The sequence below is a fragment of the Brachycentrus maculatus genome, unplaced genomic scaffold (assembly GCF_059751285.1).
Source record: "Brachycentrus maculatus isolate JH-2025_06_01 unplaced genomic scaffold, ASM5975128v1 h1tg000190l, whole genome shotgun sequence".
Lineage (NCBI taxonomy): Eukaryota > Metazoa > Arthropoda > Insecta > Trichoptera > Brachycentridae > Brachycentrus > Brachycentrus maculatus.
The window spans coordinates 65,744-92,713 of record NW_028280941.1 but is presented as its reverse complement, the minus strand read 5'-3'; the positions used below and the strand labels follow the sequence as shown (position 1 = coordinate 92,713).

Below are 26,970 nucleotides of genomic sequence, written 5' to 3'. Positions count from 1 at the left end.
TCCGCTTCAGGTACCAGTCCATGGTAATTTTGAATAAGTATTACAGTGAAAAAATCACTTATATTTTATTTTACCCCCTTGGGAATCGAACCCGGGACCTCCAGAACGGTAGCCGAGCGTGCTGACCATTACACTACGGAGGCGGGCGGAAGATTAATTTTAAATAAAATATAATTAAACATTTCAAGATGGAAACATCTATTCATGTTTATTTTTTAAGTATGGATACAGATAAATACAAAGGAACCACTCATAACGAGTAATTTGCATAACAAGCAAAAATAATGTGGAAAAGTTGCTCCCTAAACCAGCGATAGCCCTTCACAACATTCACTTGTGAGCCGAGACTTCCGCACTTGTCAAAACAAAAAATGTGTCAAGGTCCACCGGTTTCGAGACGCACCCGTCTCTTCGTCAGTACAATCACTACCACAGCATGCAAACAATACCACCCTTATTTATTTATTGACTTGGCGTTTAATTTGTAGAACTCCATTTTAATTTATGTATTAATTTTAAATCAAACACAGATTTTTTGAGTCTACTAAGTTGTATTTTATTAACAAAAAACACATAAAAATTATATTGTGACAATTGTTTCGCCTTGTTAGGGCATTATCAAACGAATGTGAAGATCAAATGGACTACGGTCCTTATGTAGCTATACAATTCTAAGTGACAGTTTAAACACGTGCAGCAATAATTTATGGGAGACAACAGTAGCTAATGGGGGATGTAGGTATGTACCCTTATATTTGTTTTCTGATAATGCCTTAACAAGGCGAAACAATTGTCACAATATAATTTTTATGTGTTTTTTTTTAATAAAATACAACTTAGTAGACTCAAAAAATCTGTGTTTGATTTAAAATTAATACATAAAATACCACCCTTCACCACCATAGCACCAATTACACACTTAAAACTACACAAAATGTTAACAATGTGTAGTTTTAAGTGTGTAAATGGTGATATGGTGGTGAAGGGTGGTATTGTTTTCATGCTGTGGTAGTGATTGTCCTGACGAAGAGACGGGTACGTCTCGAAACCCGTAGACATAAAAATCTCGGTGAATGGTTATATACTAATATTATTAACATTTTTGTAAAAAAATTAATAAGTAAAAATGACTAAGTAAATGCTTTAAATATAAATAATATTGAGAATAAAAAATGTGTCGCTTAACAAGTAAGTTTCTGGAACGAATCATGCTCGTCATGGAAGGTTCCACTGTATTATGTATGTAAATATGTATTAATTTTCTTTCCCAACTAGCCAAAGACAATAATGTAAAATAAAATATGTGAGTATTTACACAGTTGAGAGATTATTGGTACTTACTTTAAGGTTACCATATTCATATGATATTTCCATAGGATAAACTTGGTTATGTATCCGTGGTGCATCAACAGCTTCTTTAATTGATTGTTTGAACCACAAATTTCGCATGACCACCTAAAAAAATATAGCAGCTTTTATCTCCAATTTCTGTATTTAGGAACAGGCCCCAGGTAATATGACGTCTCATGAAAAAGCTTTAGTATAGCCGATAATCAAATTACATAGTTTCTTGATAGAGTTGACAAAAATTATTTAAAAATTCCTTCTGCTTTTTTGGCCATCTTTAAAATTGATTCACTTTTTCCTCTAAAATTTTCTGGCCATATCGCAATATCCAAAGTAGTAATATTTACAATGTTGGTAATGAATGGGTACTAGAAAATACCTACGTACTTGAAATTTTCAATGATTAAAATTAACTTATTGAATCAGTTTAAAGAAAAATTACTTATTTATTTTTTTACAAAAATGTTAATAAAATTAGTATATAACCACTCACCGAGATTTTTACGTCTACCGGTTTCGAGACGTACCCGTCTCTTCGTCAGGACAATCACTAACACAGCATGCAAACAATACTACCCTTCACCACCATAGCACCATTTACACACTCAAAACTACACAAAATTTGAGTGTGTAAATGGTGCTATGGTGGTGAAGGGTAGTATTGTTTGCATGCTGTGTTAGTGATTGTCCTGACGAAGAGACGGGTACGTCTCGAAACCGGTAGACGTAAAAATCTCGGTGAGTGGTTATATACTAATTTTATTAACATTTTTGTAAAAAAATAAATAAGTAAAAATGACTAACCACAAAGTAAATGCTTTAAATATTAATAATATTGAGAATGAAGAAAAATTGTTTCACACTTAAAATATAAGTATGATAGGATGTCATATTTCATAAAAATCTTTACTGAGGAAGTGGATTGACTGGTTGATGTTGACAAACATTAATGCAGACCTTTGTCCAATTAAAGGTAGCAGTAAGCGTCAACGGAGTTTCATGGCAACACATATAAGACAGATTTGTGTTACGAAGACCTCCGCGCTTCTTCTATTCAACGGACATATTAATGAATGATTGATTAAAGATTAATTGTAAAAAAATGTAATTACCAAAGCGATTGATGTTGTAATTTTCGTACCACCGGATGCACCTATTACCATCTTCACATCACCATTTTCATCAACGATGATGCTTGGACTCATCGATGACATCGGCCTTTTCTGTGGCTTAATAGAGTTAGCGGGTGATCCAGGTACTCCGAATGAATTTTTAAATCCCGGAGAGGAAAAATCATCCATATTATTATTCATAATGATGCCTGTTCTTTTGGTGATTACCTCTGATCCAAAACTGTAAAAATATGTTGTCTGATTTTAGAAAGTGAAACTTAATTTATTTAATTGATTTATGATATTTTAAAATTAGTTTACTTACTAATGATTGATTGTGCTAGTCGCTGAAACTGCGTCACCATTTGGTGCCAGAACAGATATGTGTGCAGTTCCATGATCTGGCTGATTGTAGAATTCAACTCCATAATGCTGAGGATCATTATAAGTTGTGCTATCATTAATCGATGACCTGATTTTATTGGCAAATTCCAATGAAGTGAGATTCCTAATTATCTGTGGAAAGTAAACAAATAATTCAATTACATGTTAAATTACACACTTATGGATGTTGTTCAACACTTTTAATTCGACGTTTATCTTCAGATGTTGTCAAATAAGCAAGTTCAATTTCAACATTGATTGAGATTCTAAGAAAAATATTTCATCCAATTACTTTATAGTACATATTACCTTTTCTACTTCAACAAAATCTCCATCTCCAAGGAGTGTACGCTTCGCAAAAGCATGTTTGAAGGCTTCAATAATCCGATGATATGTGGTGACAGTATTATTAATTCCATTTATACTATTTTCATCGAAATGATATCCACTTAATATTTGAAGAATAAATCCAAGTAACGCTCCACCTCCTGGGGGTCGGATTGAATAAAAAGTGTCTTGACTGGGTAGTGTAATTGTAATTGGATCATTCCATTTTGCCCTATAATGATAGAAAACAGCGATTTATAATATTTTAGATCATTTTAAATAAAAATAAAGTAATGGTCTCCCACTAAAAAAAAAAAATACGCGTGTAGGTACTCCATTCCCTTTTTTTTATTGAGATAATCTGAAATGAAGAGTGGCAACATTATTTTTAATGATAATTTTTGTCTATGGTTAATGAAAAGTCAACTTTGACAGTACTTCGTGGAGGGTGGAAATGTCATTTCGATCGGTTTCAATATTATTTTAGTTTAAAATATAATTTAAGAATATTGTTTGCAATAAACGTAAAAGATAAATGCAAAAAGGTTTAATTGGCCTACACAATGCATTCCGGAGACGTTGACGCGTTTTCTGTAGCCGAGTTTTCAAAAAAGTGGTGGCAAGAAATATACAAGGCTGTTATTGGAGGCGTCGTTTTCATCGAAGATTGTCTAGCCGAGTGTTTGCATTGGGAGGGCGGTGTTTTCAATTTAACAGATGCCGGAGCTGTTGCTGTTAAAGCCCTGTCGTCTTTTGAAGTAAGAATTATTCAATATTCTTGTAAAGCAACATACATATTAGAATTGTAGAATTGTTATGATTTGCTAAACATGTTTCACCTCCTAAAAGTATGTTTTGGCTTTTTGGCTGATATTGCTTTGAAGAAATCCGATATAAGTTTTTTTTGCATTATTATGATATGCACTTATAACAATTATATACTTTGTAGTACTTAAAACAATTATTTGTAATATTATAATTTGGTAACACTACCATGTTTTCTGAACTATAAGACGCGCTTTATCAATTTTATTTTTTTTTACCAAAATGTCATCACAGAATTTGGGGCTCAATCCCTGTCGGAGGGGGGGGGGGGGGTGTTTGCCTGAGAATACATTGCATTACACAATTGTAATGTGTTTTTGTGTACTAAAAATGCATGTGTGGGGGTCTACATACTTCGTTGTACGATTCCCATCACTACAATGTTGCCAGATGGATATAGGTTTCCCGCAACATTGAATATATGGCCATTTTTAAAACTGGCAAGAATTTGAAATCAAACACTGGATATTTTTATATCAATTTCGAGTATAGGAAGCGCCTGAATTTTATTCAGAGGCAATTTTTTGAAGTGCATGTTACAGTTAGTAAAATACAGTGAAAATGTTCTAAAATACAAATAAATTTGTGTCTAATTATGGCTGAAATTATGAACCTTACATTTGCAATCTAATACGCTACAGCAGGACATTTCAAATAATATATACATTTTTTTTAAATTACCTAACGTCCAAGTGACTCTGAAATCTAGCTACACCATCACTACAATGTTGCCATTGCAACACCGCTTATCATGACCCTACTCAGGCTTCAACTTCTTAAGTTTCATAGCCTATGCCTACTTGTAAGTGGATTTACTCTTTATGTTTAAAGTTACTATAATTTCATGTAATTCATGAGTGAAAATTCTTGGCAAAAACACTCGCCATTCAAATAATAATAAAAAGAAAAGATGTTAAATTTAAAAAAGAGAAATATTTGTGTTTTTGTTATTTACAAAAATATTTGAATTTCATACTATTTCTGTGAGGCTAAGCGGCTCATTATTAAAAATAGGTATCAAATTGTGGTAGAGTGGGTTCGAACCCAGAAACTCTGACTCAAGAGTCCGCGACACTAACCACGGGACCACAACCCGTCACTTTTGTTTGTTTTAATGAATTAAGTTTTGTTTGTTCTATTATTTTTAGGCTGGTTCCCCGCACCAGACAAAAGGTGTATTTATATCAAGGGTGACCCAATATAACCTTGATACGGTTAAAGAGATTTTGAGAAACAGCCAATTTACAAACTGCATTTTGATTTCGGCAACTCCTATTGATGTCATTAGTTCTGAAGCAAACGGCATTACTCGCGAAGAATTGGAAGAGAGCATCATTAGTTGTATTAAAAAAAAGGTATAGTGTAATGGCCCTTTATTTTATCTGTAGGTACTCAAAATCTAGTAGTACCTGCCACACCAGGTTACAAATCCATTCTAGGAAAAACAATACCAAATGGGTAGGTTCCTTTGTAAAATATTTGAGTATTTTTACATTTGACATCTCAACATAGATGAAGAAGAATATGGAAGTCTCCGTATTTACAGGGCTTATGACCTATTCAAAGGCTGGTTTGGTCACTTTACACACGTGTAACATTCACCAATTGTACCCATGATTGACAACCACACTACTCAAATTCTTGGAAGTTCTATATATATATATGATCCGATTTCGATACATTGTGCTTGAATCACTAGAATTTAACTAGAGGCATCTATTGTGTTTGATTGACAATCACACTTTTAAATTTTTTGGAACTCATACATATATCATCCTGATAAATATCCCGTTAAACTTCTGAGAAGTGTATGTTATTTCTTGAATTTTTTCACACATACTTTGTGGCATATTTTTTAAAGTTAGAATAAAATAGAAATAAAATTTTGTTTTTAACCACTTTTTAATTGGTACTTTTTTCCAACCGGTTTCTACAAAAACCTTGTCATCATCTGGGTCAAACAAGTACATCTTTAGCCTTGATGATGGTTCTTGTCGAAACCGGTTGTAGAAAAATACCAATAAAAAAGTGGTTAAAAACAAAGTTCTAGTTTTTATTTTATAAAATTTTTGTTAATTCTCGTGTTTTTTTTATCCATTGTTCTAGCCATGCGCAGTAGAATTTTTGTACTGTCCTATATTCGCTATCTCAGTCACCAGCGGCATATTCACAACCCCCGTTTTCGCAAATTTGTTTCCGAAGTTTGGCGATAGTTTGTCTCCACAAAACCTCGCCAATGTGGACTTGCACACTTTGCCGTTGGAAGATAAAAACGAAGTGAGAAGATTAGCGTTCAATCTTAACAGTTTGTTGGAACACATTAACGCCAAAGAAGATATTTATTTCATGGGAGCATTTAGTTCCATTCTAGCCGGCGTGCTGGAGCATTTGCCTACTGCCACATCCAGAAGAAAGGTAAGTTATTTAAAAAAATAGTTAATTATGATAGTTATGGTAGTTAGTCCAGGGTATGCTTGGCTACAATAGTTTAGAGACTAGATAGAAGGAATTTGTATTTGATTACGCATTTTTATCGATTGTTGCGCGTTTTGATCGATAATCCTGAAATTATCCGGAACATTGGTCTGTATGTTCCCGATAGTTACCTAAGACAGCGTGGATATAGATTGTTTCACATTCCTATACACAGGACCAACCTGCCGATGGTTATGCCTGTAGGAAGAGCTACCGCTATGTTGAACAATATCTCATTGGATATTGATCTGTTTTGTGTCTGAAGGAGTTTTCCGAAGCGGGATTCTTCTACACCTTTAGCAATAGTTCTTGCATATATTTTATTTTAATGTATACGATTAAAATTTTTTATAGTTTGTAATGTATATGTTAATTGAAATAAATAAATTGAATTGAATTAAACGTGCAAACCATTACACTAGGAAGACAAGTTTATCATTTTGCAACACATTCATTACACATTCGTGTACGAGATCACATTTTAACATATTAGTTACGGCAATGTTTTGATAAAACTGTATCTTGAGGCGGGCGACATTAGACAGCTGTCCGGAAATATAAAATATGTCAGTGAACTTCATATTTTGAACTTGAGGTTGAACTCGAAAACAATACAAAAACGGTTAAATGGTCTCTAACGTCTCAAAATAAAATCATGTTAGTCCACAAATCACAAAAATAAAAAAAAATGTTAAAAACACTAATAAAATATTAGAAAATAACAACACAGTTTAACAACCGCCGAAAACTCAAAATCTGCAAATAAAAAATGATTTATGGGCTTTCCCCACACGCGTTTATTGCTTTGTAAGTACCAACTGCCGACTTAAGTAAAGGACAATGATCTTTGTATTTTATTTCATTTTAGGACCAAGAAAAAAACGCACCGTCTGTATCCATTGTTTAAAGTTAATTTGTAACATTTCCTTCAAAACAGATTACGACCATTAGCTATGTTTTGAACCAGTAAATATCAGTATTATTTTTTATATTACAACGACATCTATCCACTACACAACAAAAGCAAAAAGGCCAAGAGATTAGAAGTTTATGACGTGTTTTTTGTATACTAAATTGAAGGTAGCCAAAATGCACAAAAATGTGCACCCCGCCACCACACAAGGTTTCTGAAACGCACAAATATGTGCACACCGTACACAATGTGTTAAATGCATTCAGTTTGTATTCACTACTCTTTCTCTGCTTATTCTTTCCCCAACTTATTTGATGTGTTTATTTCATTTCAGAACGCAACTAGGAATGTGTCTGTCATTCTGGTAGATAGGACGGTGGACATGTGCGGACCGACGTCGCACAACTCTGAATGTTTATTAGATAAAGTGATGAGCATCTTGCCGAGATTTCCCGGCCATTCCGTGGACGTAGCCGTCAATATGTCCGTTCTGTGCAAAGCCAATGTGTAAGACGATATCTATCAAACTAACTAATTAACTAACCATCACGAGAGAATAGAACGCCACACCACTCTATCTTTGCAAACATTCTTCGCCTCTTCCACGTTCATGCATCTCCTCATACATACCCGCAGATTATTACGACTCTTAACTTGACCGCTTTCAAGTATTTGGCATACCTGATCGTGCCATGTTTTTCTCGGACTTCCTCTTCTCCTTTTCCCAATTACATTCGCCCCATAAATTTGTTTTATCGTTCTTTCCTCACTCATTCGTTCTACATGTCCAAACCATGTCCAAACCAAACACACCTTTCTTAATTTTATCGATAATGCTTATATCGATAATGCCTATGACGATATCAAACGATCGCATTGCTTTTGTTTGGTGCAGGGGTCGGCAACATGCGGCTCTTTAAGAATTTTTCGTGGCTCGTTCTTTGTCAAATTCAAAATGACTTTTTTTTAGTCATTTTGATAATTTTTAAAAAATTATTCTGTGTATGTTCATTTTTAGTTTCGTTGGGTAAGGAGGGATGGTGCCATTTAAGCACACATGAGCCCTCATTAAACCTTATTCTTGCCTAACCTGTTATTTGGGCGGGACGCATAAATACGTCAAATGTAAACAATATCGGGTACGGGTAAGACATATGAATACGTCCTTGAAATATATGCTTATTATTTTATATATATGGACGTATATTTTTCGAACAACAAAGGTATTAAAAGTAAGGGACATTTTTTTGTAGTACGTTTTTTTTTGCATTTTTGGACTAAGTAGAATCTACTTAGTCCAAAAATGCAAAAAAAACACTACAAAAGAATGTCCCTTACTGTGTTTTGAGTTTGGACAGCCGATTAGTCATCCGTACATGTCTCGACATGAATTTAAGACACGGAGTGAATCAGTATTCGCGCCCGTTACAAGTTGCGTAATTGGACAGCCGACCGCCCCCGGTAAACAGGTTAAGATGAAAACATTGAAAAGAAAATAAACTTTGAGGAACCACACTAGTTTCAAACCACTTTTATGTTGTATATGCCAATAAAAGGCTCGTTAAATAGCAAACATACCTATTTATACTAAAGATAACCATTCTCATGCACCTTTTACACATTCAATAAAATTATTTTAAATTAAAAATTGGCTCCCCAAAAATTTCAAAACCGTTTTGCTACCTATGTTTGCCTCTTTTGGTTCAAGACGTACTTCTAGAAAATTTGGTGACGAATTTATAACTTGTATTTATTTAGATTGGCAGTGACAAGTATATTGAAAGCTTTTAAGTGTAAATTCACAGTAAAATCGGGATACAATTTTATATTGTTTCACATTTTCAATAAATTATGCAACTTAAAAAAAAAAAATGCTTAGCAAGAGCAGATCTGTCAGGAAGCCTAGATGCTTCCGTATCAGATCTGGACGTGCGGTGGGACAGCTTTCAATACATTATGGTTTCTAGTTGAATACCAATTTAATTTAACAGAAGGGAAGCAAGATGAAAGCGGATTACTTTTAACACAAATTTATTCAGTTCTATAAAATTACAATCAAGAAATATTTAGGAATAATCGCGTGATTCTAATATGAGAACAGTTGAAATACGTGTCGATCAGAGGACGGACGGTGACGAAGTGTGACGGGCTAGTTTCCGCTCGTTGCGGGCTCCGTAGGGTGTTCGGTTATTCACTCGATTCGAGTTGCCATAGTAGATGTGTGGGTTGCCACAATATGTTATTACAAGTGTTTGATTTTAGGACCGATATGGCGGAGGACGTTCATCTCTGTCCCGGGTGCGTTTCACACCCGAAGAAGCAGCAGAGCAGGGAGATCCTGAACCAATTTATAAATAAGGGTCAGCAGGAAGTCATGCTTGGATTGTTTAAGAAATTGATTGAGATCAATACCTCTATCTCTGCGGGATTACCCCCCAGAGTAACGGTACAAAACTTGGAAAAAATTATGACTAATTTGAATGGTAAGTCAGTTATTACTATGTATAAAACTAACTAACTTTTGAGTATTTGAAATACTTGAAATGTCCGCCTCCGTAGTGTAATGGTCAGCACGCTCGTCTACCGTTCTGGAGGTCCCGGGTTCGATTCCCAGGGGGGGTCAAATAAATATAAGTGATTTTTTCACTGTAATGTTTATTCAATATTACCCTGGACTGGTACCTGAAACGGAGGGCTGATCACCTTTCCTTCATGTGTAAACGATCAAGATAACTCTGCGTTTATATGAAGCAGTGCCCTATGCACCATTGGGGTGCAGGTAAGGGTTTTATTATTATTATTATTATTACATTTGAAATACTTGATTGTTTATTTTTCTTGCTCTGTTTCTATTACCAACCACATTCGCCTCATAAATTTGTTTTAATATTCTTTCTTCAGTCATTCGTTCCACATATTCAAACCATCTCAACACACCTTACTTAATTATATTGATAATGCTTATCTCAGCCTTGCATTCTTTCCGATAATATTAAGAAAGGTGTGTTGAGATGGTTTGGACATGTAGAACGGATGGGTAAGGAGAAAACGGTTAAACAAATTTATGAGGTGAATGTAATTGGAATAAGGAGCAGAGAAAGACCGAGAAAAACTTGGCACAATCAGGTAGGCCAAATACTTCAAAGCGGTCAGGTTAGGAGTCGAAACAATCGGCGGGTATATATGAGGAGATGCATGAACGTGGAAGAAGCGAAGAATGTTTGCAATGACAGAGTGGTGTGGCGTTCTATTCTCTCTGCCTACCGCTGCGGAGAAGCGGCATGATGGTTAGTTAGTTAGTTTAGTTAGCATTCTTTCCTTATATGTATCACCATTTGAATATTTATCATACAACATTTTGACGCACATTCATTTGAGAGAATGCATTCTGGCTGCCTTCAGTCTACTTTCATCCTTATTTTGCCAACTCCATGCTTCCCTTTCATAAATTAGGGTTGGAACCATGAATTCATTGTGTACTGCCAGTTTAGCCTTTGTTGATAGCGTTTTATTTGCCATAGCTGAGTTCAGTGCACCATTCACTCTGTTCCCAACACATTGACTGCCGACTACGAGATAACTTGTAGATTGCGTTCTTTGCTAGGACGCCGACTATGAGTTATCTCATACTGTGTTACTTGCCATATTCGTGCAGCTATGATAAAATTTGTAATATATCGGTGCTAATATGGATAGATGGCTTCTGGGAAGAGAACAAAAAATCAATGCTGGCTTGAACATTACATGAACAGAAAATTTATTAATAAATGAACAGAAAATAAAATTATGTATTTATTGTAACTGCAGACAGTTGGTAGAATTCCAAATTGAATTGTTGGGTAATATGTGTATCCAAAATTAAACAAGGTTAATTGGATTGAATTCTACATTTATTTATGTATATGTTAATATGTGACGCATTTCGTCTTATTATGAGTGTTTGACAATGTCTTAATAAGACGAAACGTATGAACATATACATAAATAAATGTAGAATTCAATATAATTACAGTTTTTAATAATATATCTGATTAAATTAAATTGACTTTTTAGACTGGAATTCTGAAAATTGCTGTGGCAGTCAACGTGTTAATTTTTTCTTTCTTTCTTTATATACTTATTATCAAAATACTGTGTTAATTGTTTTTCTTGTAATATATACAGGTCGCTACGAAATCATCCAGCACCACTCTGAATTATTACAACAAACTTTAGCCATTGTTCAGACTCTAAAATCTCCTTTAATGCAGGAGACTGAATTGATTGTATCGTTGGAAAAACAAATCTTACAAAACCTTTCTACAAGTAGAGATTCAACAAGCGTATTGACTCAGGTAATGGAAGACTTATTTTTTCTTTGCCATTTTTAAAATATGTAATATATTTAGTTTTTATCTTACTCATGATTACGAATTATAATGTGCCCTCACTGAGTTTTCCCATGCCAATGGCAAATTTTACAATACTTATTTATAAAACTCCAATCAAATACGAGATGCCCGAATGATGCTATCTATTTCTGATGTTCCCAACTCTATTATCCATTTATGAATAGCTCTTTTATACTTTCGTTATTTAATGACTTAATAAATAATGGAAGCAGGTTGTACAACTTTATTGCATACTATTTAAAATTACTTTGATCAAAAGAGTTACCGTAGAACAGGGTTACTTGAACTTTGATGTGTTACTTGAGCCCAGTACAATTTTTTTTATTTAAATCTGTATTTGGTCTACAGTAATGAATGTATGACAATAAGTGTCACCTGTCAGGGAAACAACAAATCTTGTATTCATTATTGTAGACCAAATACAGATATAATTTTTTTTTTGTACTGGGCTCAAGTAACACATCAAAGTTCAAGTAGTTCTACGGTACGTGTTAGGTTTTTTTTTTACGAGTTTCAGTGTTTCAGTTTAATTCTATGTATATATATCAAAGAGTGTTAATTGCGATTTGTGTGCTTTGCTGGGAAGTGCTTTCTTGTGTTATGTGAGAGTAATTCTTAAATGCGTACGTAAAGATTGCTCTAGCACATGTGTGACCAACCTTTTCAGCAGCCGGTATATATATATATATATATATATATATATATATATATATATATATATATATATATATATATATATATATATATACATATATAAATAAATATATTTATATTTATTTATTTATTTATTTATTAGGTACTCATTAAACTTATTTGCATGTTAGTCTCGTAATGCCTTTAAATGTTATATTTTTTTGAGGTAGAAACAGAATCATTGCATATCACGCATGTTGGCTTTGTTTTAAATTCCACGAAAAAATAGTTTATAGTCCGTCTGTCTTGAAAACTTCTCAGTTCTTCTGTTACTATTCTCTTCTTTAGTCCAACGTCTTTACTACTTGACGCCATTATGGGTCTTGAAATTATCAGGATAGTGAAATACTTCCATATATGGGATGTGATACGAACTACTCATGATGGTATGTTGTTTTGGTGGTTTTGTGTACACTCAAAGAAAAAATGTGTTATTTGCTCCGTGGGCCGCGAGTAGATACCCGGGTTGGCCACCCTTGCTCTAGCATATAGTTGTTTGACTGTTATAAGTTGTAATTTGTGGAATGTTTCCTCTGTGGGAGTCTGTCTCGGAACTTTAAGCATTATTTTCATTATTTATTTTTGGGCATCAGTAGTAATATTTTATAATGCATTACTCGCACTACCCCAACCAATAATCCCACACTGTAAAATAGACTGAGATAAAGCATAGTTAATTTTTACTAATTCTTTTGTATTTAAGATGTTGCGTATGGTTTTTAACATCTATTATTTTTGTCGCCTAAAGTGTGCCTCCGTAGTGTAATGGTCAGCACGCTCGGCTACCGTTCTGGAGGTCCCGGGTTCGATTCCCAGGGGGGTCAAATAAATATTAGTGATTTTTTCACTGTAATATTTATTCAATATTACCCTGGACTGGTACCTGAAGCGGAGGGCTGATCACCTTTCCTTCATGTATAAACGATCAAGATAACACTGCGTTTATATGAAGCAGTACCTTATGCACCATTGGGGTGCGGATAAGGGTTTTATTATTATTATCATATAAAGTGTGGGCACCGCTCACTGCCTGTGCATCTCTATAAGATAAAGTGCGTCACATCACCATATAGCAGATGTGGGCAAGATACAGGAGATGCGAACCATATGTTCTTTCAGTGTCCGTTCATAACAGATAACTTTCTAAATAGCTTAACAAAGGCAGGAATCCAACTTCCCACCCAAGTATCCACCCTACTTTCTGAACCTAATTCTAGAATTGCGGTCATAATTTCTAAAATGATAAAGCTAATGAATTTAAACTATGATTTTTCAAAAAATAATTGTTTTTATTATTTATTATTATTATTTTATTTGTAAATAAAAATAAGACTCGACACTGACAGAAACATCCTCTCACTGGGTGACTGCCAAACATTTTTCTTTCTTTTTTAGTTTAAATCACTATTAAAGTTTTTGTCTATTTGTATACTATAAATACACTCAGACCTCGCTTTGCGTCGTTTTACTTTGTGTTTTTTCGAAGTTGCGTCGTTACTGAATTAAGACTCATTATCGCTATCTTTGATGTTTATATGATTTCCAATGGAAAATAGCAATTCACTTTGCGTTGTTTCAATTTGCGTCGTGATATTTTGGAATGTATCTACGACGGAAAGTGAGGTCTTAGCGTGCTATAAAATGTTTAATATTTGATAGTTGATATGTATAATTTTTAAATTCTTTTTGTGGTTTTAGATCAGCAACATTATCAAATTTCGTAAGCAGCGTGGATTGTCTCTGGAGCGGTTACTGTGTTTGCTTGTGAATCTTTATGCAATGGCTGGGTGTGACGTGACTTTCTCCACTGCTCAAGAAGAGCAGTTACAGAAAGCATTGCAAGTTGCGCTATTTGAAGATCGCAATATACTACCGCTCAATTTTGATAACCTGGATGACGTTAAGGATGAAGCTGGCTGCAAAGCGCTTGCGACAACACTGATTCAAAGGCTCAAAAACGTTTCGATGACGAGAAAGAACATACTAAAGTACGAAATTTTATAACTAACTAACTAACTAACCAACTAACCATAACGCCGCTTCCCCGTAGGCAGAGAGAATAGAACGCCATACCACTCTGTCTTTGCAAACATTTTTCGCCTCTTCCACGTTCATGCATCTCCTCATACATACCCGCCGATTGATGAAATTTTATAATAATTATATTTATAACTAGTTTTATTATTCAACGTTTTCTTGCCTTGGCACTGTTCCGTGTCTGTCTGCTGTGCTGGTCGGGGTTGGGGAGACATCTATATACCGGCTAACGTCGGGTTGGAATCGGATCTTGCTGACTAACTGAACTAACTAACTACTAATTCCTCTTACTGCCTTTACTGGGTCACTTTAAGATACTTTGTAGTGTTTTCAAAATTTGTATTTATTTCGATCAGCAGTAACAGGGACATTGAAATCTTTAAATGGCAATTCATGGTAAAATTGGGATACAATTTTGTTACACATTTTCTTATTATTTTTGCTAAGTTCATAAAATAATTGGCTTGCAAGAGAGGTCTGTCAGGAAGTCTATATGCTTTTGTATCTGATCTGGGAATGTCTTCCTCTCCTATTTCCAACTATATTCACCTCATAAATTTTACCGTTTTTCCTCACTGATTCTTTCCACATGTCCAAACCATCTCAACACACCTTTCTTAATTTTATTGATAACGCTTATCTCAGCCTTGCATCCTTTCCTTTTATCACCATTCGAACATCTACCATTCATTTCTATCATATATTGTTTTGTATACCTCATACTTCTTTTGATGTATGTGTTGTCAACAGCCAATTCTATCATCGCACGCCCCATGTTACGGCATTCAAACACAACCTAATTTAGTGTAGAACTTGTACCTTTTCAACATGGTGTATCAAAATACACTCTGAATGACAATTAAATACTGTTTTTTAAATGTTAAAATTTCATTTTTCAGATACAAAACGGTAATAAAAGTAATCGATGAAATTTCACCCATGGAGTACCAGGGCATATTGCAGCAGTTGGTTTATGATCTGGTTGACGTCGAGAAGCCAGAAATGCCAGATCTCAAGTGTCGGGCTGACGGATTGAAAGGTTTCCTGAGGAGTGGGCTGAAGTAAGTTTGCATTTATCATATTAACCTTTCCGGGAGTACAAAAATTGATGTCCAACTTTCTTTGGGGAGTGGGTTCTTTTTACATTAATTTTTTTTCTTCATTTAATTGATGTATTATGAAGATGTCCGCCTCCGTAGTGTAATGTTCAGCACGCTCGGCTACCGTTCTGGAGGTCCCGGGTTCGATTCCCAGAGGGGGTCTAATGAATATAAGTGATTTTTTCATTTTAATATTTATTTAATAATGTATTACCCTGGACTGGTACCTGAAGTAGAGGACTGATCACCTTTCCTTCGTGTGTTAACCATCAAGATAACACTGCGTTTATATGATGCAGTGCCCTATGCACCATTGGGGTGCGGATTAGGGTTCGAATCGAATAATGAAGACAGAAATTATGTTAAAATAATTTTTAAAAAAAACACCTTCGAAATATTTTTCAATTATGAAAAAATTACACACAAATATCCACAGATGTCCTTGCTATACAAGTTACATCATACTAACTGACAGACGGACTTCGACTTTCATTAATGAACGTCGATACTCCTTTAAGGAAAATTCGCACTGACGTTCATTTACGTCCAAACTTCCTGAAGTGTTAAGTTTTTTTTTATTCCTCTGTTTTATCCATTCTTTAAAAATTCTGCCGGATGTTGTTGACAGAGTTTAATGAAGTAATTATTCAACTTTAGTGTCAAATAATTTATTATCGATCTCGTTAAAAGGCGTATCCCAAATTCCCCAGCATCACATGGCTTGTGTTTGGACTTATTTATTGTTGAGAAAGACAAAGATTTCAATTTGGATGTGAATGTAATTTAATGAAGTTTTTGCTGTATACATTAATAGCGTGTAATCTGTGCTAGCAAAATGGCGCAATAAACGAAGCAGCGCTAAGCTGGGTCTATTTTTTGCACTCTTTTACTACACTTTTTTGCACGAATTTCAGCCGCTTTTCTACACAGTGTTCAATTATCCCGATTTTATATATAAAAACTTATGCGTTTAAAACGACAATACAGTATTGTAGTACATGTGTAAACTTATTGGGAATGCACACACCTTACATACGACCGAAACAGTAAAAACTGACCAATCAAACTCCCAAGAGTTGACACGCCGTACATATTACATATTAGGAAATCCCTGAGTAAAAGATTGCATTTTTCGATTCCTCGGCGAATCACTGAACCGCGCTATTAAAACAGCATTATAGTAAAACAGCGTAAATAAGGGTAGCGTTAAACAGCATTCAGCAGGGTATTGCTGTATTTGTTATAAAAATTTGGAAACAAATTGTCCTTTTCAGAGTAACCATTATACCACAAAATGCAACGGTATAAACGAAATAAAGTATAAACAGTATAAAGTAAAAATAAATTTCAATTAAAGTATTTTTTTTGACATCTCATCAAAGATGAAGAAGAATATGGAAGTCTGGGCATTAACGGGGCTGACGACCGTCATAGGCTGGTTTAAGTGATCGCTTTACACACATGTAACATGTAAATATGAAAATAACTCCTTTAATTGGAGATAATCCAGATTTTGTGAACAAGTATTTTCACACACTGAAAATGTTGTAAACTTTGCATATAAATTATGAATATCATACATGAAATGGGTGTGACAAAAATACCTTCATTTTCAGACAAAAGCTTTTCCGTTTTGACTGTGAAATTTTGATTAAATCTCTTTACTGCACTCGTGCAGGTACTCACTCTTAATTCTTTCCCATTATTGACAACCACACTACTCAAATTCTTGGAATTTTAGTAGTTTAAAAAAAATATAATAATAACTCCTGTAATTGGAGATAATCTAGATTTTGAGAACAAGTATTTAGACACTCAAAATGTTGTATTCAATTAAAGTAATTAAGTTACACTAGTTACTGGTCACTTATCATGGAAGTCTTTCCTGATTCTACCTTTTCATTTTGGCAGTATCTTGATGAGTACGGCGGCCAAGAAGAACGCTAATGTAATGAAACATCCCATGGATAATCCTCTAGTTATCTTGTTCATTGTGGGAGGAGCCACCGTCGAAGAGTGCAGAAAACTTCACCAAGCGGTTGCTACCAGCGGAACGGATACCAATTTCTTAATAGGATCAACTACTATCGCTAATCCAGTTGAAACAATGCGACAAGCATTGTATTTAGTATAAAATTGTACAACTTTTCAAATATTTCCAGTGCTCACAGAGTGAAAAATTGCAAAGCCATTTGAAGTATTGTATTACCATTAAAATGTATTTAAATATACTGAAATACCTAATATATTCTTCACTGATTAACTTACTGGATTGTATTTAGTACATGTGATGTTGTGTTTTATTTATAATTTTTTATTTCATTAATTGATTCAGCTGTCACTTTGTGGTTTTCATGCGTTTTTAATTTAAATTTTACTAGGTAAATACCACTATTTCTTAAAATCTTACGTTGGTACGACTTCCCCAAAATTCAAAACAAGAATTAGGGAAAATAAATCATATTTAAGAAATAACAATTTCTCCGAGTTCGCTAATCATTAATAGCAATTACATACAACAACAATGATGTAGAAATTCACGATAGAAACGACAAAAATTCATAAATATATCGCTCACTCCTTTCAAGAACGTCATTAATCAAAAATCGTCAATTTTCAGTTGTGCATGTTTTCGGAATGCCCAGGAAATGTACTATATCCCAGCAAAAGCGGCATATTTTTAACTTAATATTTACCCGCTACAGGGCAGAAAGTGTTGTTTTTGCATTTTGAAGAAAATATATTATTTAATTATTTTTTTAAATATACTTAATATTTTTCAAATGGAGAAAAAACCTTCAGGTTTTACCTAAAAAGATTTTTGCACAATAAAAAGTTCAATAAGTGGCTTGATATTTATTTTTAATACATTGTATTATATTATTAAACTTTAAAAACGTTCTCCTGAAAAATCAAGTTTTTTGATTTATGACGTTCTTGAAAGGAGTGAGCGATATATGTTATGTTAAAATAATAATTAGCAATTTTTCTAATCTATGATTAGCAATTTTGACTAAATAACTAAAGCTTCTTGCTTACTTTCTATTGTTCCTAGTGACAAAAAATAAGAAACAGCTTTTACCCCCTCTTCATCCTTCAACGTCCCAAAGGCACAACTCTAAAATTTAGCTTCACATTCATTGTCACAATAGATTTTAAGAATTAGAAGTAATTTACCAATTAAATTTTAAATAAAAATATTATTCTTTTGTTTCAAAATACATATTTATCAAAATAATAAAAATCTAATTCTCATTTAGGAGTATATTTTCTTAATTCCTTGTTTTCTATAATTTTGTAGATGGGTCATTTGGTCTTGTTATGATTGAAGAGTTACCGAATCAGTGAACGTTATTTGTAAATAATCTCAAATATAACTTATTTTATTTTAATGGAAATCGAGAAATATTTTAACCTTTTCTTTTAATATTTATTTGTTTATTTATTAAACTTCTTGTACAGAATATATGTGTGTTAGTAAGTTAATGTTAGGCAATACAAAATTTAAAAAAAAATCACAGTCCGCATATATATATGTATTGTGTCATCAATTTGTCAATCACTAAGTCGATTGTAAAATTTAAATTCTGACTTGTAAAAACTTTTGGTACTCGCCAAGCTAAAAGTTGAATTTTTTTAAGTATAAAATATTGATGTCTTGATGTCTTACTTATGTCATTTAGTGTTATTGATGCACAAGCTCATTGTAGTAACATTAAGCAAGTGCCAAAATCAGAACTATTTTGTAAATCTGCCCTTGAATCGGAGATTGGTTTAAAAAAATGTGTTTAATTAATGTTTGTGAGAAAATACTTTAAATGTTAATATTAAGTCTTGCAGTCAAGCAATTTTCAACAAAAAATTATGTAGCTTATATACATATACATATATATGAGTACATGCTCATTCTGTTCGGACCTTTAACTTTGTATCTCAACATGCCAACTGTTGAAAAAGTGTTTTAACTCTTCCCTTTAGGGAAAAATGGAATCTATGCACAGGGCTGTCTAAAGCACAGCTTATTATTGTGCAGCCCTTATATATTTTTGATCTACCGCAAATGCGGAAATTTTCCTTTTAAAAAAATACTTTATTTTGATGATATTGCAAATAAATTAATGAAACATTTATTTTTCTACATGGTAGCAAGTTTTCTATCACTGTTACATATTAGGGGAGTTCTGAACTCTGTATTTGTTTGCATTTTATCATGTTTGTCAGATGGACATACAGTAGGACCTCTGTAATCCGAACCCCCGCTAATCCGAACACCTCTGTAATCCGAATGCCCAATCATCCCAGAAAAACGGAATATCCAAAATGGAAATCCGTGCTGTCACAAACATTGTCCCAATTGCTTACCAAAAGTCAAGTACATCATTAAATAAATCTTGACCAATTAAAATATTTGATTATTTAAAAAAAATATGAATAAACACATTTAAATTTCACAATACATACATATGTATTTGTTTTATAAAAATACCCTACAGATTCTCTGTACAGTAATTTGAACAATCCACTAGTCTGAACAGAGGGTAAATTTTTTGGCGTTCAGATTATAGAGGTTCTGCTGTATTTGTTTCAGTGGCCCTCCAATCTATTCAGTTGTTTGGATTGGCCCGGGATAGTACGTATCTGGTTCACACAACCTTTTATGCACAACGATTTTTAATCGATTTAAATTGTACTTTATGAGCTTATCCAATGATTTTACTACACGTACTTACATGTTATGTGTCAATAAATATACATAGTCTTTAAGGCATTGTTGTAAAAAAAAAAGTGATTTGAAACTTTTTGTGATTGTTAATTCTATTGTCATTCCTTTATTTATTAAATTATGTGTATATGAATGGTAATAAAAAATATAATACAGGAATTTGTTTTCATTTTTAGTATTTTTGTAGAAAAAGAATGGTGAGAGGTTTGAGTAAATAATTCATAAAGGGTTTTTATGAAAGATAACAATTAATGAGACAAACATCGTAAATTTTAAAGCAATTACTTTAAAGGAATTAAATTCTCAAAAGAGTCATTTGAAAGATAAAAACCCACAGCAATCTTTAGTACTGAGATCCAACCCTAATTTCTTTCAAGTTCATCTCTAAATACAACTCATTTAGAGATGAACTTGAAGGAAACAAGGGTTGGATCTCAGTACTAAAGATAGCTGTGGGTTTTTATCTTTCAAATGTCTCTTTTGAGAATTTAATTCCTTTAAAGTAAATGAAGGGTCAGAACCCTCAGTAATAAGTAAGGAGACAGAAAGAAGAAAAGAAAGTAAATGAAAATGGTCTTACCTGTACAATTCTAAATCTTCTTTAGTAATAATGGTGCCGGCCTCTTTAAGGTCCTCTATGAAGTCAGCGGAAAGGGATCCAGTATAAAGCTCATCACCTCCCTTGTCTGCGATGACTTCCAGCGTCTTGCATAGCTCTTTGTTCGGAATCACTAAACTATTGCCCTTTTTTGGTTTATTAGTTTCCTTATCATAAAACATTCCCCTAAAATTTGTCAGTTTCTATTATTTTTTTTGGTTGAGAAATATTGAAGATACTATGTTATACTATACTATAATTGATGCTACAATCTTTAGTACAGATAATTTAGAAATGATGTCATGCTTCCTCAGAATATTTTGACATGATAATTGACGTTTCACGTTACATGACATCACATCAAGATTAGAATGTTAGGGCTTTACTGCATAACTGGTTAAGCTACTTACCTAAAAAAGGAGTGATACAAGCACTTGGGCAGACAAGCGTATAAATGCCTATTTTGAATGTACATAATGTCAAATATAATTGTAGCTAATATAATTATAACAATGTATGATAGATGTTCGAATAGCGAAATAAGGAAGGAATGCAAAGCTGAGACCAGCATTAACGATAAAATTAAGAAAGGTGTGATGAGATGGTTTGGACATGTAGAACGAATGAGTGAGGAAGGAATGGTAAAACAAATTTATGAGGCGAATGTAATTGGAAAAAGGAGCAGAGAAAGACCGAGAAAAATTTGGCACGATCAGGTATGCCAAATACTTGAAAGCGGTCAGGTTAGGAGTCGAAACAATCGGTGGGTATGTATGAGGAGATGCATGAATGTGGAAGAAGCGAAGAATGTTTACAAAGACAGAGTGGTGTGGCATTCTATTCTCTCTGCCTACCTCTGCGGAGAAGGGGCATGATGATTAGTTAGTTAGTTTAATTGTAGCTCTTTTAACACATTGTTTGCGGGAAACGCTTTAAAGCATCTTTTAAATACTGTTGGTAGAGAGCAGGAGATGCTTCTAAGTGTTTCGTTTGCTTACTTTTGATAGAGCACGATAGATGCCAAAAATCATTGCACAGATCAGAATTGGGTTTGTGGTTACTTGTGATTAGGTTACTTGTGGTTAGTTTACGACCCTTATTAGTATACTAATATAATTAGGGTTGGGCTTGATAAAAAATCGCCCGACAACAATGTGTTAAGATGGCAATGACTAATTAAAGGATCAATTCAACTAAATATGGAGAGTTAGTTTATTTTAAACAAACCTGAAATGAGTTTCGTCAGTTATAATTTTTGCCGTAGTTACACTGTCCCACAGAGCTTTTGACATGTTGTATCCGGTTTTACAAAGCTCCAGGGATGGTTCTATGAGTTCTTTCCACGGTAGAACCCCGAAGCGTTGATGAGCCGCCCAATAGCCACTCAGTTCTCCCGGAACGCCAATCGCAAGAGGTCCTGTTTACATACATAGTTTGTTATAAAATATTATTTGAATGGTGCGGCTGTAGCATTGATTTCTGACAGATTTTCTCAATTAATTTGTTGAATGCTTTCCGCAGATACTTTGTGGCACATTTTATAAACTTTATAAAATTCATTTACTTTGTTTTCACCACTTTTAAAATTTTTTTTTTAGGATTTTTACTGAGTGTGTGGAAGTTTTTGGTGAGAGTATTTTAATGTTTTTGAATTAAAATAAACCCTGATGATGGCAAGGTTCTTGTCGAAACCGGTAGGTTAAATTGTATTAATAAAAAAAAGTGTTGAAAACAAAGTTAATTAATTTTATAAACTTTTTCAATTAATTTTCACTTAAAACTTTGTGTGTTGATTCCGAAGTGCAGTTTTCTAACTAACCAATAAACAGTTTATTTATTGTTCTTTCCTTATCATTCATCATTCACTTTGCGTAATACCATTAAAAACCCTACTTCTTCTACTGACGAGGAAATGGTTATCCCAAAGCTGGTATTCTTATTTAGAGTTTTTGTGTAGTATTATACAAAGTGAAAGAAGAATGATAATAAGTGTTATCTTACTAAAACACAAAGTTAAAATTATAATGCCTTTGAAATACAAAAAAAAATGGTGATGGTTCGTTCCTAAATTAACCATTTATGTCATTATTTAATGTAATTAATAACTCTCATTAATTGATTCGGCAGTCACATTGTGGTAAAATCTATGCATTTTAATTTAAGTTTAACTTGGTATTTACCGCTATTTTTTAAAATCCATTGTGACACGTGTTTCGATGCATTCCACATCATTTTCAAACACGTGTCACAAAAGATTTTAAGAAATAGTGATTTACCAAGTTAAATTTCATAAAAAAAAGTAATTAATCAAAATGGATTATTTACTCTTATTTACATTAATTTTAAAATATGATCAAAAAGTGTTGGCCTGTAAATAAAAATCAATTCTCTTTCTATTTTCCTTATATTTTTACTGCATGAATTTATTTAATTATCGTAAACAAAAATACATTTTTTTTTCAACCATAAAAATATTATTTTGGTTATCTTTGCAAAAATAAAATATGATATTCATTGTGAGAACTATTTATATGTTATATTTTCTATTAAAATATTCTCCTAACAAGTTTCATAACTTAGTGTTATAATTATTTCTTATTATTGTGCTGCATTTTGTTTGACCATAATAATAAACAATAATAACAAATTGTAATATTTTTTTGTATATAATCAATATCATTAACAGTTTGTTTTTGTCATCATTTTATCATCTATTTGACTTACTTATTTTTGGATACTTTGGCTTACTCACAATGTTTTGCTTAGAAATTTGCTTATTTTATTTCAATGAGAAAATAGTAATAAATACATATGAAATACAGTATCATTTGACTCATCCTACTGTCAAAGTTCAAATAAACGATTTCTTGAGATATGTAACCTGAATATCTGTTTATTCAGTTGGTCAGAAATATTTGTTCTCTTATAAAAATATTTGTGATTAATATATCGATAATCTTAGGCGTAGAAGAGAACAAAACACACTCATACTTTGTTATTGTATGTTTAAACAAATGTACTCTAATGTAAACGTGCATTTGGAAATCTTTACTAAAATAGATCCACCTTGATGGCGATAAATTTTTGGTGTCAATCTTATATGCACATAATATTTAGTTAATTGTGTTTGGAGAGTGATAGGACATTTGGGTGTTTCAATGGAAAAATAATTACACACTATACTTCCAATAACTTAAGATAAGCCAGCTGTCAATACATTTTGTAAAGAAATTAATATGATAACTGATAAAAAGTTCAATTGTTATTTGTTTATTCCTTTACGGTGGACGCTCTCTCATCTGTCCGGGATTGGAGGTATGGTCGGATCGCAAAAAAGGAAAAATACAGAAAAATGTGTATTTGCAGTAAAATAAACAATCTTAATTCGATTGAAAATGAAGATTGTACAATACATATTTTGCTATCTTTTCTGATAATCCCACCTCTTTGCGGTCTGACCATAAATTAAAACCTAACTATCGATAAAATTATGAAAGGTGTGTTGAGATGGTTTGGGCATGTAGATCGAATGAGTGATGAAAGAATAGTAAAAAAAAATGTATGATGCGAATGTAGTTGGAAATAGAAGCAGAAAAAAAACGAAAAAAAGCGTGCCAAATACTTGGAAGTTGTCAGGCCAGGAGTCGGAATAATCGCAGTGAATAATGTAGTTGACAAAAGAACAGTGAATGTGGACCGAATTCAGTCTAAATGGTCAGTGGTCAGGTTAGGAGTCGGAGTTGTCGGCGCCCATGTATGAGGAGATGCATTAATGTGGATGAGGCTAAGATTGTGTACAAAGACAAATTGGTGGGGCGTTTCTATTCTTTCTGCTTGCCCCAGTGGCAAAGTGGCATGATGATTAGTTTAGTTTATATTTTAGTTTTACAAAAAGTCTTTTAAAATGGACCTTAATATAATGAACATTATTGTATTTTCTTTCTTCGAAACATCCATAGTAAGGATTTGTAGTGACACGACTAGAATCAAAGCATATTTATATTTTTCTTTTAACCTTTTTGAGCAGCCTTGGAGTCCGATTGAAACATGTTTTCTGATGCCTTTAATGGTGCGGCTTCTCTTGCATTTAATGTAATTGCAGACTTGGTTTCTTTTGTATATATTGTCATCAGGAAACCTCCGCCAAGTCCCATGCTCTGCATATTGACAATTCCATTGCAGAACATGGCCGCTATAGTGGCATCCACAGCAGACCCATTCTTAGCCAAAATATCCCTATAAAAAAATTATATAGTAAATTAAAACTGCACAGATTTTTTTTCTGCTAACATTGTCGGATTTCTAGCACCTACAATATTGCTGATCTTGGTTTTCTATATATACATGTAAAAATAATAAATTAACGGTTTTTAAAAATAATTCATGATTTTGAACATTGCTTATAACAACATAAAATATATTTTTCAAATTTTTACGATACATCATCAGATAAGTACTGAAATATTATGTTATTATTTTTATTTTTTAATATCCAAAACAAGTATTTGTTCTTCATATTTCTTTGCAACTGTATGTGTCTAAAATTATTACCATTCCTTCTTTTATCCCAATGTAATTTGAAATTCTGAAAGCATTATAGATTACATAAAAAAATGTCTTAAAAAAAAATATATATATATATATATAATTTAATATACAGGTATCTTTGTACTTTTTTTTTTACCATTAACTCTGTATTCTTTGTGTCCAATCCACATTTATTCATTATCTTTAAAAATTCAAAAAAAGTATTCTCAGAATATGTTGAAAAATGTATTCTTATGTAACAAAAAACTTTGTTTGGAAAAAAGTTATTTGATGAGGATCAAGCATAAAAGAAATGGTTTATGTCGTCTGCATGTGTAATTGGGACTTTTCTAGTTGGCACTGGTAAGACTGGTTCAAATCATTTTGGTTTTTTTATCGCCGGGAGTTTTTTCTTGATTTTCAGGAGATCATAAATTGTAAAGTTTTACATTAGTTCTCGATCCTATCACTCTATTTCCATAAGACTTCAAAGATATTGTCATATTTATTGGATAGTGTTACCCACATCATTATAGTTTTCGCTAGACACCAGCATGGTGTCACCGGACAGCACAGTATTTAAAAAAATGGAATAACCCACAAAGTGTCTATTTTAGAGGCTTGTCTGTGGGTGGGATAGTAAGGATATGAAAGGTAAATGTTAAAAGTATATAACAAACACCCATACCAATTGAAAATAAATCTTTCTTGAATTTATCTTGCAATTGGCGGGAATCGAACCCACGATGCCTGTTTTGCAGTTGAGTGTCTACCAAACTATGCCACGGCGCCTGTCAGCTATTTTTTTTTTATAAATTCAGCATCATGAAATGGAATAATTTGTACATATTTTAATCGATTTTGGCTCAGAAGAAGAAAAGTTGACAAAATTTTATAAAATTTATTTTTGTAAGTACTCATTAATTTTTTGGTATATCATACTAGTAGCCGTAAATATGTACTTAATTATTCTATATATATTTCTTTTTTATCAAGTCGTGACAAGAAGACCATTCCGGTAAATAAATACAATGTCTATACAAGTAGATATTTTCATAAAGACTTTATTTCATACATGTATGTAATAAATATGTTTATCATTATAGTTGATAAAGGTTATCACTTAACCTGATTATTTTGTTTTAAACAAAGTTTAATAATATAATATTTATCAATTTGCGCTAAGATAGGTGTATTATTATTTTTGTTATAAGCAGAATGACAATTTTAAATAGATAAATTATGTACATGATGAATGCATGTCGGTGTTATTTTATAAAAATGAATATTGCAGTATCAATAAAATATGTGTGGAAATATTTTAAAGATAGTAGTAAAAATAAGAAATGCTTTTCATCCCAAAAATTAAACATTTTCTGTAGACATATAGTTCTGCCTTTGTAGTATAGTAGTCCGCCTCCGTAGTGTAATGGTCAGCACGCTCGGCTACCGTTCTGGAGGTCCCGGGTTCGCTTCCCAAGGGGGGTAAAATAAATATAAATGATTTTTTCACTGTAA

General features: G+C 32.9%; 2 protein-coding genes across 6 annotated transcripts in view; one reads left to right on the top strand and one right to left on the bottom strand.

Moving 5' to 3' along the window:
* The window catches only part of LOC148307728 (glutathione hydrolase 1 proenzyme-like), a 62,777-nt gene that overhangs the window by 527 nt on the left and 35,280 nt on the right, over window positions 1-26,970 (bottom strand). For all 4 annotated transcript variants that reach the window (XM_088262885.1, XM_088262886.1, XM_088262883.1 and 1 more), the window contains 7 exons: window positions 24,941-25,161; window positions 22,153-22,342; window positions 20,908-21,111; window positions 3,153-3,402; window positions 2,785-2,975; window positions 2,460-2,700; window positions 1,342-1,455 (listed from right to left, as the gene is read on the bottom strand). In XM_088262885.1, the coding sequence (XP_088119011.1) occupies window positions 1,342-1,455; window positions 2,460-2,700; window positions 2,785-2,975; window positions 3,153-3,402; window positions 20,908-21,111; window positions 22,153-22,342; window positions 24,941-25,161 (1,411 nt within the window). The remainder of the gene's footprint in view (window positions 1-1,341; window positions 1,456-2,459; window positions 2,701-2,784; window positions 2,976-3,152; window positions 3,403-20,907; window positions 21,112-22,152; window positions 22,343-24,940; window positions 25,162-26,970) is intronic.
* On the top strand, window positions 3,578-18,162 carry LOC148307730 (sec1 family domain-containing protein 2-like). Of its 2 annotated transcripts, none has more exons than XM_088262887.1 (9): window positions 3,578-3,928; window positions 5,144-5,350; window positions 6,102-6,410; window positions 7,718-7,890; window positions 9,646-9,866; window positions 11,548-11,717; window positions 14,166-14,455; window positions 15,404-15,565; window positions 17,516-18,162. In XM_088262887.1, exons 1-9 carry the CDS (start codon window positions 3,734-3,736, stop codon window positions 17,736-17,738), a joined length of 1,950 nt encoding a protein of 649 aa, XP_088119013.1. In that variant the 5' UTR covers window positions 3,578-3,733; the 3' UTR covers window positions 17,739-18,162. The 2 variants fall into 2 exon arrangements, with proteins under 2 accessions (XP_088119013.1, XP_088119014.1); XM_088262888.1 differs by lacking the exon at window positions 3,578-3,928 and adding an exon at window positions 4,311-4,435 and having other exon boundaries at window positions 17,516-17,868.

Excerpts from the sequence above, each read along its gene's own strand:
- LOC148307730 (XM_088262887.1), top strand. The coding sequence starts at position 3,734 with ATGCATTCCGGAGACGTTGACGCGTTTTCTGTAGCCGAGTTTTCAAAA. Across the intron at positions 6,411-7,717 it reads CTGCCACATCCAGAAGAAAG|AACGCAACTAGGAATGTGTC; the intron begins GTAAGTTATTTA and ends ATTTCATTTCAG. Across the intron at positions 7,891-9,645 it reads GTTCTGTGCAAAGCCAATGT|GACCGATATGGCGGAGGACG; the intron begins GTAAGACGATAT and ends GTTTGATTTTAG.